Below are 11,629 nucleotides of genomic sequence, written 5' to 3' on the forward strand. Positions count from 1 at the left end.
AAGCAGATAGGCAGGCAGACAGGCAGGCAGGCAGGCTGGCAAGCAAAGCATCCACAGAACACCAGTGGCCCTGACACAACTCTGTGACTGGGTTTAAAAAAAAAAAAAGTATGGCATCGTCAGTTGACACTGACAGAACAAGTAGTTTGTCACGAGATGATGAAGAAGCTTTTTTTTTTCAAAAGGGCGGTTCAATATGAAGACAGACAAAAGACAGCTGACTTGCATGTCATGTGGGGAAAAAACAGTTTGTCACAATCACTGAACGGACAGTCTGGTAGATTGAAGAGTTTGACAAAGGAGACTGAAGAGGGGATAGTCTCTGACAGAAACAAGGGGAAACATGTCAGCATTGGCAGAACATTTAACAATTAACAGTACATAATAAATATGTAGCTATCATTCTGTGTGTCTAACTAATCATACAGACAGAAAAAAAATTCATTTGTCAAAACTCGCATGACAGAAGACTGATTCTTGCGACTGACGCAAAACAGTTTCTTGACTTAAAAAAAAAAAAAAAAAAAACAGGGGTAGGTGGGGGGTGACAAACAACAAAAGTTGTTATCATTTTCAAAATCCAAAATTCAAATTGCAAATATGGTATAAAATGAGCAGGCTGCTGCGACAGATGGCATTTGCCCAGGCAACCCAAGCAAGGCGTACAAAGACAGGGGGAGGGGAGGTTGGGGGAGGAAAGGAGAAAGAAGGGGGAGCGGGAGGGGGAGGGGAGGGAAGGAGGGTGTGCTGGGGGCGGGGGGGGGGGAGGGGGGGAGAAGATAAAGGAAGGCCAAAAGGGGGGAGGGGGGGGGCGGTGAACGAGAGGAGGGAGGACGTCGAGGAGGTGGGGGGAGGGAGGAGGAGGAGGGTAGTGATGGTGGAGGAATAAATAGGGGGGGGGGGAACGAGGGGGGGGGGTAACAGAATAAAGGGAGGGGGAACTGTCAAAAGGGAGGGGGTGTGAAAGGGAGGTGGTGGTGAAGTAGGAAAGGAAGGTTGGAAGGGGGTAGAGTGAGGGAAATGGGGGGGGGGGAGAGTGGGGAAGGGAGGGGTGGTAAAGAGGAAGATGGAAGGCGGAAAGAATGGCGGAGAAGGGAAAGAGAAACCGAGTGGAGAGGGAGACGCGATAGTGAGGGGTGGTGTTGGTGGCAGTGGAGGAGAGCGTGGGTGAACTGGAAGGAGGGGGAGGGGGGAGAGGGGGGAGGGGGGAGGTAGGGCTGGGTTGGGTGGAGAGGGGAGATAGAGGTTGCAACTCTCCCTCCCCAACTCATAGCCCCCCCCCCCCCCATTCCAATCCCCCCACCCCCTGCTTCTCACCCCCTCCCCCGCCCCCTAGAGCACCACCTTCCCCACCACCACGATGACACGAAGCATGGCTGACATTCCCCGAGTTCGACCACTGATCAATGTGCTTGATGCAAAGAACCACCACCACCACCACCCTTACCACCACCACCACCACACCCCAACTCACCACCACCACTACCACCACCACCACCACCACCCACTTTCAATGCCACGCTTCTAGTCTACCTCGCTCTGACCTTTGTTTATTGAGGCCTCGTCAGGGATGAAGTGATGAAAAAAAAAATCCTTTACAATAATTATCTGACCTACATACAAACCGGGAACTACTTTCTGCCGAGTGGCGCGGCCACCTTGATGGAACAGCCAGAAGAGAGAGAGAAGAGCCTACCCACCCCTCCCCACTCTCCAACCACCTCCCCCACCCATCCCCGCCCTCACTCACTCACTCCCGCCTTCCCGCCCTCCCTCCCCGTCGCTCTTACCCATCCACCCCTGTCTTCCTGCACACGTCATCTCTTCTGCAAACGTGAGGGGGGTGGAGGGGTGGTGGTGGTGAGTGTTTCAGTTCAGGTCTGTCCACACAATCAACAACACCAAGTATCTGACCACCATGACAAACAACACTCCCATAACAATCAACCCCTCCACCCCCACTCTTTCATAACCCCTCCCCCACCCTCCCCTTACCTTCAAGGACCAACCACCTCTACCACCATTCCCTCGCTTCTCCACTACAGTCTCTGTCTCTCTATCTGTGCCTGTGTCAGTCTCTCTCTCTCTCTCTCTCTGAGTCACACCACTTTCACAACTCCCCACACTACCCCTCCCACCCCCACCCCCGCCACCACCACCACAACCATCCCTGTACAAACAGGATGAGGAAGGAATGATATCTTCAAAGATGGCAGCTAACAGAGTACTGTGTGGTCCTGTGAAATCAAGCGCTGTACAAAAATAGCACACAGTCGTACAACTGACTGGTAGAAGAGCCTGAGGTGACCGTGCAACCAACCACCCAGTCACAACCAACATGCACGTCGTTGATCAGTTTCAGTCTGCATGGGATTTTGAAAAAATTAATTATCAGTAAAATTCATACAGGTGTGCACCCCAACCCTTCACAGCCCGTCTGTCAATTTTACATTGTTGGTAAAATAAAAAGCGTGTCCTCCATCGCCGACCTATCATTTCCCAATCCCTTCGAATATGCCTACCTACCTCCCCCACCCCCCAACCCCCACCCAAACACCAACACTATTTGATCTTCACTCTGCCCAACAGTCAGACTGACTTTGTGTGTGTGTGTGTGTGTGTGTAAATGTGTGGAATGTGTGTACGTGTGTGAACATGCATGTGTGTGTGTATGTGTGAACATGCGTGTGTGAGTGTCTGTGTGTGTTGTTATTGTGTGTGTAACTACAAGTGCGCGTGTATGTGCATGTATGCAAGTGTGTATACGAGTGTGTGTGTGGGTGTGGGTGTGGATATGTGTATGTGTGAACATGTGTGTGAACATGTACGTGTGTGAAAATTGTGTGTGAACATGTGTGTGTGTTTGTGTATGTGTTGTGTGTATGAGGTCATGTCTGTGTGCATGTATGTGAGTGTAGAAGTATGCTTGTGCTTTTGTGGGTGTGTGCGTTCAAGCATGTGTCAATGCGGTGTGGTGTGTGTGTATATGGGAGAGGGAGAGGGGGCTATGTGTGTGTGTGTGTAAACATGTGTGAGCATATATGTGTGTGTGTATGTGAGTGTGTGTATATGAATGTGAATATATATATATATATATATATTTGTGTGTGCGTGTATGCAAGCACATGTGTCACTGTGGGGGGTGTGAGGGTGTTTGCAATTGTGTGTATAATGTGTTAGTGTGTGTGAATGCACATGTGTGCATATGTGTGTGCATTTGTGCACATGCATGGGTAAATGTATGTGTCAGTATGTTTATGCGAATGCACATTCATGTCTGGACTGGTGAACGTGTGTGTGTGTGTGTGTGTGTGTGTGTGTGTGTGTGTGTGTGTGTGTGTGTCACTGTGCGTGCGTGTCACTGTGTGTGTGTGTGTGTGTGCTTCTTCATCTGCAAATACTGGGACTGGTGTGTGTGTGTGTGTGTGTGTGTGTGTGTGTGTGTGTGTGTGTGTGTAGACTGTCTTCAAGAGAGAGATTAATTTTTTGTATAACAAACATTGAAAATAAAAAGACAAAACTTCGTCGAGTTTGTGCTAAAGTGAAAATGTGCAACTTTTAACACAATTACAAGCCTGAGAAATGTGACTGTGTATGCATTGTGTGTCCCTACACCCCCATCCCCCACTGGGTTAAAGGGGCTGGGGGGAAAGAAAGGGGTGGAGGTAAACTGCCTGAATGTCAAAGCAGCTTACTGTTGCTTTTTACCAATAAACTGAATAACAGACATGGTGACATTCTTCAAATGATACATTTCATTTCTATAGATTTACACACTAAAATAATCAATACTTACACTTGAGACAAAAACCAGACTAATCCTTGTCATGTCATGGTGATATGTATGTGGGCATGTGTATAATATATATAATTGTATATATGTGTGTGTGTGTGTGTGTGAACGTATGTGAATGAGTTCATGTGTAGATACATGCATGCATGCACCGTTTTATTTTCTAAACCTTCAAAATCGCTTGAAAACTGTTATCTTTCGCCTTGGATGGGGGTGTTGTGGAAGACAGCATCTGTCCATTTCAAACACAGTTCCTTCCCCTTCTGCCGTCTCTCTTCTAACAGGCAACTTTTACACTGATGTCTCTACATCAGCTTTGTCTTTTCAGCTGTGTTATGTCAATCCACTTGATGATCATAAAATGATGACATCATCTTAATTAATCTAAATACTCTTTACAGCATAAACACAGAACAAACGAGTCTATTATGAAAATAAACATTTTCTCTCCATGCTGATTCTTAAGAAAAAAAACAAATCTTCCTTAAAAACTGGAGGTTATGGCATGACAGACTGTGCTGTGTGTGTTAAAATGACATTCACAAATGTATGAGTGTGAGTGTACTCAAGGCTGTCCTTCAATGAAAATCTAATTTTGCAGCAATACCACCCAACCGACTCCAATACAACCTGAACCTATAGCTACAAGATTTTAACATATTCACTGAAAATGATTTTGACCTTGACCACCATAGCTCAGTTTCACAAGGCCAGGTCAATGGTTTTAGTTTTAGTCCTCGTGCTAATCTTTCCAGCACTAGATGAATGCACTGGTATACAGAGATGTGACAGACAGAATAGCAATGTTTGGTCACATGATCAGTGGTGTTACACACGATAAACAGTCAAAACAATACAGGTATCAAACTGGACAAACTGATGTCACAGTGGTCAGTTAGGTCACATGACAGTGGAATCAATCACTCGACAAAAAAGTCACTGTGGCCATATGTTGATTACGAGTCAGTGGTATCAAATTAGACAAACTGATGCACTACTGTGAACTGCCTAAACTAAAATTAACCTTACTTAGTTATTCGTGTGAAGAATGTCATGGGTGTGAAGAACAATGTCATGGTAACCTTTTTTGGTCTGACCAGAGTATCTTATTTCTCAGATAATTCGTATTTAAAGCCAAGCCAACCAAAAGGGTCATCTCCGACCTGGTTTCAGTTGGAATACACAGCTTGTACTGATATGTGCACCTTCAGCACAAAAGTCAGATGCACAGCTAAAACTTGCCAAAGTTCTCAGGTGTATTTTGGTCTGTCTGCATGTAAAGTTATGTATCAAAAGCCACTGTCAAACTTCGATGAAACTTGACATATGCTGCATATCAGAACTGTCTAGTCCAGAGCTTTTGAGCTGTCTCAGTGTGAGTGACCTTGATTCAATGTGGAAAGTGGGAGACAAAGGGTGGGGGCTAGCAGTCCAACTCTAAACCATATATTTTTTGCTCACCATCAGAAATAAGCATCTGGTGCACCTAAAGTTGTGTGCTGGAAAGAGAATGATTCCACCCAAAGCAACCTTCATCTACTGGCCTTTTATTGTTTTATAATCATACCCATCAGAGCTTCAAACTTTCCTTGTCTTCATCACAACTTTCTGATATTGACAAAACATAAACTAGAAACTCTTGAGGAACATAACAATTTTCTTTAATAATTTTTTAAAAACAATTACAGTAACTGAATTACTGAATTGAACGATGCATTAACTGCTGAAGTAAATCTATCCAAATTATATTGCTCAATATCAGAAAAGTTTTTTGTAGAAATGAAATAAAATGTTGTGCTGAATGAGAAACCACAGCTGCACAATCCTTGGCATGTCAGATCAGCTTTTCAAGAATATCCAAACAACTTCCAGTTATTTATTCTTATTTATAAAACTTTTAATCTGTTCCCCTCTTTTTCAGGATTTAACCATCCAGATAGTTCATAACAAATGTAGCTACCAAAAAATATATATATCCACATGGAAAATTCAATCAGAAATCAACTTTGATTGATGAATACAGATGTCAGATTCTAATACTCAGCAAGTTCGCTCAATTCAAGTACTGGCATAGAATAATTTCAATAAAGCATCTTAATATCATTATTGGCATGCAATAAACACATATGAGCAGTTGAAGTTGTCTGTCCAGAATTTGTAGCCAGAGAGATAAGATTAATAACATGGGTGCTGGTGTCTTAGGCTAAAAGAAAGATTTTCTTCCTTTAAATGCAGACCAGAAGTCATACAGTCCTAAAACTGCAGCTTAACATGATTTTCGCTTACACAGCAATGAACCACAAACAGCCCTAAAGAGAGCAGCTTTATACTTTCATTTTTATTCACAAACCCAAACCTGCATATCAATCCAAACCAACCAAGGTGTACACTTTGTCCAGGCTGCCTTTCGACTAAGTCCCACTTTTGTTTCATTGTGTTCTAACCAGTACATGAAATTCTTTTTTCTTAAGGATAATGGAAGTAAGAGGAGAAGAAAACGGTGAGAAGGATGGAAGAGGGAACAACAAAGTCAACTCTACACACCCTTTGACAATAATCATAAAGTCATAAATAGTATCTTTGTCACACTGCATATTGCAACATCAAAGACAAACGTGCATCATTCACACTCCACCCCCCAGAATACACACATATCAGCTGTATTCAGGGACTTTAGCGGCTGTTACTGTCATTCGGCAATATTCTCCGAGATCTGTCATCTCAATAACTGGCCAGTTTAATATCACTGCTGTGAATCACTAAATGTGCGCCCTCCACCCCAGCCTCACACCCATGCAGTTCTGTTCTGAAGACATTGTCCTCTCTTGTCCCCGCCCCATAAATATTACAATAAAGATGAATCCTTCCCTATTACAATAACAATACATCACAAAGAAGAATCCTTCCCTTTAATATCAATAATAATAATACATTAGAAAGAACCCCATCCTATACAATTACAATAATAATACATCACAAAGTTGAACTATTAATTCAGTATATCTCTTAAACCGAAAAATGCATCTCTTGTTCTGCTTTTTGTTCTTTTTTTTTTTTTTTTTTAAATAAAATTATCATCACCTTCAAAGTTATCAGTACTGTTATTCTTTTCTCTTAGCAATACTACGTAGAGTTGTGTCAAGGCAGTGTGCTCTCGTCTGAATCTGAACTGAACTTCCTTTCTTACTTCCCTTGACCTGTTCTGGTTCACAACAGAGGTGGAAGAGATAAAAGGCAACTATGCCCCCCCAAGCCCCCCCCCCCCCTCACCACCCCCACCCCTCCACACACACACATACCCTCAGGATTTCACAAACTTAACAAGACACACAATAACAAGTGGTGTGTCCTCACAAATTTGCTGCTGTCAATAATTATGTGTAAAAGTGAAAATGGAATGTCCCGGAGTCTGCACTAGTTGGGTCTCGGTTAAGTATGTGTAATTAAATGGAATGTTTTGTCTATGTTCCTACCTGTGTTATATCTTTTGTTCTTTTTTTTGTGCTTTTGTGAAGTATTGTGTTGGCTTTTTTTTTTTTATTAAGTATCTCTCAAAATGTACAGCTGGAATTGCCAAAAAAAATTCAAATGGTGAAATGTTTGTTTCATTCGTTCTGGTTTTTTTATCATTTCCATTTGTCCATCAGACAACACTATCTGGCACCAGCACACTGCATAGTTCTCATTCTATAACAGTTTGACTTTGAGTTGGAAACTGCTTAAACTTACAGTAGTGAGTTACAGAACTGAATGTTCACTTCCAAACATACTAACTTAAAGTTTCACTTTTGTACTGCAATTTCCCTTCCAAACAGACTTCCTCCTTTAGGTGAAACAAAGAATCATAGTACAGCCATACAAAAAGGTGCAAAATATTCTGATCAGTCTGAAATTTCCTTGAATTTGTCATAATAAAACTGCTGCTTCTGTATCGCCCCACAATTAGAGACTGTGCTTACGTTTGCTGTGTCATGATGAATGTGTGTGTATGACGGGGTGAGGGGCTGTGGAGTGTGAGTGACCAACAGACTGCCACACTGATGGATAACCAATGACCAACACAAAACCTCAACCCCGATGTACATATTGAATACATGGAATCTTCTTAACCTTTTTTTGTTTTGCTGTGAATGCACTGAGTAAGCGTAAAATCTTACCTTGATGAGCTTGTTTTCATCATGATGATGATGATATAGATACTAATAATAATATAACCCTTATAGTTATACTCCGTCAGAGACCCAAGCTCAAGTGCTTTACAAACATGGAGTCATTTTCACAAAAGGCTGCCTACCTCAGAAGAACCAAGTAAGAGCTGCCTTTGGGCGCTCTTTTTTCATTGCCAGTGTCAGTCGGTCAGTTTTCACACACACACACACACACACACACACTCACAGACATTTAACTTTTCCTGTGGACATCTTTTTTCCTTACCCCACCATGTAGGTTGCCATACTCCGTTTTCAGGAGTGTGCACGCTGGGTATGTTCTTACTTCCATGTTTGCATGCATTTTACATCTTGTGTGCATAAACACACAAAGGGGTTCAGGCACTAGCAGGAGCAGGTCTACACAATTGTTAACCTAGTAAATCGAAAAAATCGCCACCCTTAAGTTTTAACCTACCAGTGTGAAACCAGGTACTGAGCTAAGGAATCCTGGGCGGTGTTCTAACCATTCAACCAATGTACCCATCTATGTGAGCAGGCACATGACTAATGTGAGTGGGAATAAAGCTGCTGAAATTTGGGTAAGGTGAGTGCACCCTGTGGTCTGGTTCTTATGCCAGGTCTTTCACATTCACGCATGTGTTCCAGAGCCACTTCTCAAGACTTTTTTTTTTTTTAAACATACATTCGAACTAAGTTACATTAAAACTAAGTACAAACAATTAGGAAAGGGGCACAACTTGACAAACATCCAGGCCACTTACTGACAATGTCAGAGCACAATTTCAACATTTTCATGCAATTTTTATTGCAAACTTTTTTTTATGATCATAGCTAGAAAGCCATGATTCACTACTTGCCAAGTATCAAGCAGACGGTTTTGATATGTGATGTATGTAAACATTTCTTTTTAAACATATCCCTAAAAATGATGTATAACATTCTATTAGCCGTTCTTTAATATAATTTATAAAACAAACAAGTTCAAACTCACTGTGGTGTTTGTCGGCAAGAAGTATAAGAGAGTTTGAGATGTCCCTCCTCCGGTAGAAACACATGACCTTTGCCTCAACATTTCCATTGGGTGTCTGGGTGAAGAAATAAAAATAAACATGTGAAAGTAATGACATGTAATGTGTAAGAAAAGTTTGTCGGAAAAACTCATAAAGCACTGACTCAATTAATTAAGAACAGTAATTTTCAATGAACTTGAACAAATCTGTGTTTTAGGCCAATCTGTCCTTTACAGGGTGCATAACTTTAATACTAATATGAAATCTACAAGCAAAACCTAATAAGCTGGGTTGTGAATAATAAAAAAAAATTAAAAAAATCTATTTTATTCATGAATTATAAAGAGAGAGAGAGGAAACAGAAAACTTAAAAGTTTATTCTGATGTATTGCTGTATTATATACTACACAGGCAAAAACTGATATGTGACAAACTTTGGTCAGAATTAATCAAGACAAAAGTTTTTTTCTAAAAAAAAAGTGGGGGAAATCAAACCTACCTTGTTCAATTCTTCAATTCTTCTGATTGTGTAAGGTGATGTTGATGATGATTCGAAGTACACGTAGTCTGAAATACAAAAATAAAACAATTAGTACAATCATGCTCTTTGTGTGCGCGGTGTGCACACACGCTAACTCCACGAGCCGACAAAAAAATAGTCCATCGATTTTTTTTAAACGTGATCGATTGTGTAGCAAAAACAAAAAGAAAACGAAATTAGTGCAGTATTCAACGATAACAGAGTTTCAGTGAATAACAACAATGAACATAAAAAGGATTCTGACTCAAAACTTAAAATATCCAAGAGAGAAAAATTCAAGCTATCAAAAAGCCTTATCACTTTAATGTCCTTCCGCCTGACCGTTTTCAACGGCAAACAGCTACAAACAGCCCATTAAATCTGGGTTATCACACTTCCATTACTTTTCTATAATTAATCAAATGCAAAAACAAACTTTACTGCTTTCGAAACACCTATTTGCCAGAGCTTCTATCGTTAAAAAATCAAAATGTATTAAGCCGCGCAGCGTGCATGTGTGCCTGTCCATGTTTCTCGCAGCCATCCTGATCAGTACAACTTACTTACCTCCAACTCGGTACATATTAGCCGCCATTTTCACAAATGGTGAAGTTAAGATGTTTCACAGCACAACATTGAAGGTAACTTTTCACTTCTGGAAACTCTGTGCCGTTGTAAGATATCCAAACTGAAGAGCGCGGACGACCCCCTGAGAGAAAGAGATCACGTAGTCGCCATTCTCGGACCTACACTGTCTTCCTCCTCTTTCACACGTGACGTCACACGTCCTTCGGCTCATGCGGTTTTCGATCCAAAACACGCGGATTAGGCCATGCATGACCGAAACAAAAAGTGGCCATGCGAGATGTCAAACCACATGATTTGTTTTAAACAGTTGAACACTTAGAATCTTACAGTTCTGAAATGAACTTTGAGTTTGTCAAGCTAAAAATTTTATGATTCTACTTTGTCACATTTGTCACTATAAAGTTTTCTCTTAGATCCCACTTAAAGTTTTATCTAAAATGAGATTCTGAGATTTTAATTAGTTGTGCGAAAGATGTATTCATCATATCTAAAAGTTGTGCTTGAAAATACATAGTGTCGCGTTTCTGCTATTTTTTGTTGCGATTGTAAACAACACACAACAAAACACTGATTCCACCACAGTTACAAGTCCGTATCCACTGTGTGATAAAGACACAGGCTAGAAAGAGAAACTCAGTGGATGGTACCACTCCGCAACGACAGAAACGAAGAAAAACTTCGTAACTAAGCAACTCATGACGTCAAACCGAAGAACATCTTCCCCATACGCTACAAAATAGTTCCTGGTACATGACAGTCAGAACAACTTCCACCTACCGTATGCATCCGACGAACCAAAGTACCGCCTGCGCTAATTAAACCCATCAACAGCACCACCCCAACAGTAGACTGGATGTACCACCCAAACAAAAACCCACCATTTCCAAATTCACATCTTATCACTTTAAACTTCTATTAACTATCATTTATAATTATGGCAAAGAAAGAAAACACATCGACGGATCGACGACGTTATTTTTAGACTTTCCAGGCAGTCACCTCTTCTCCCTCCGCTCTCTCCAGTAACCTTCCCCTTCCTCACCCTTCCCACCACCATCACCACCTCTTCCGCTTCCCCCTACCACCCCTCTCCCTTCCTTTTCCCTCCCGCCTCCACCCTCCACCACCGTCGCCCTCCCGCTCTTACTGCCACCGCCTCGCGGCTTCCCCCCTCTCTCTCTCTCCCCTCCCGCCTTCTCCCTGCAGCGTCAGTCCCATGGCTGCCATCCACCCCACCCCCCCATCCCCCACTCTCCCTCCTTCCCTCCCTCACTCTTTCCTTCCCCTTCCACTACCCCCACCTCCTCCCCCCTCTCCCTCTCTTGACAGCATCATTGAACCGACACTGAGGCAGCTCAACAACAAACTTCGTCGTCTGACAAAACACACCCAAATATTATAAGCTTTGAAATGTACATAGTCATATAAGCAATCGATTCGTATGGCTGAAAGGTAAAAGTCTTTGATTAGTTTTAATGGGACACTAGATGGAGGGATAGTGTCCAGTGTCCCGACACCATGGGAAGAGGCTGTAATGGGCTCGTGT

The 11,629-nt window shown here is 42.2% G+C and overlaps 1 protein-coding gene across 3 annotated transcripts in view; it reads right to left on the minus strand.

The window, feature by feature from the left end:
* Window positions 1-10,656, minus strand: part of LOC143281171 (metastasis-associated protein MTA3-like) — a 56,326-nt gene extending 45,670 nt beyond the window's left edge. For 2 of the 3 annotated variants that reach the window (XM_076586200.1, XM_076586199.1), the window contains exons 1-3: window positions 10,063-10,656; window positions 9,475-9,542; window positions 8,957-9,050 (exon numbers count right to left, since the gene is read on the minus strand). In XM_076586200.1, coding sequence (XP_076442315.1) covers window positions 8,957-9,050; window positions 9,475-9,542; window positions 10,063-10,090 — 190 coding nt within the window. In that variant the 5' untranslated portion in view covers window positions 10,091-10,656. The remainder of the gene's footprint in view (window positions 1-8,956; window positions 9,051-9,474; window positions 9,543-10,062) is intronic. The other variant, XM_076586201.1, reaches the window with a different exon arrangement.
* Between the last annotated feature and the right edge of the window lie 973 nt (window positions 10,657-11,629).

This window comes from Babylonia areolata, chromosome 4 (assembly GCF_041734735.1).
Source record: "Babylonia areolata isolate BAREFJ2019XMU chromosome 4, ASM4173473v1, whole genome shotgun sequence".
In the NCBI taxonomy this organism is placed as follows: Eukaryota; Metazoa; Mollusca; class Gastropoda; order Neogastropoda; family Buccinidae; genus Babylonia; species Babylonia areolata.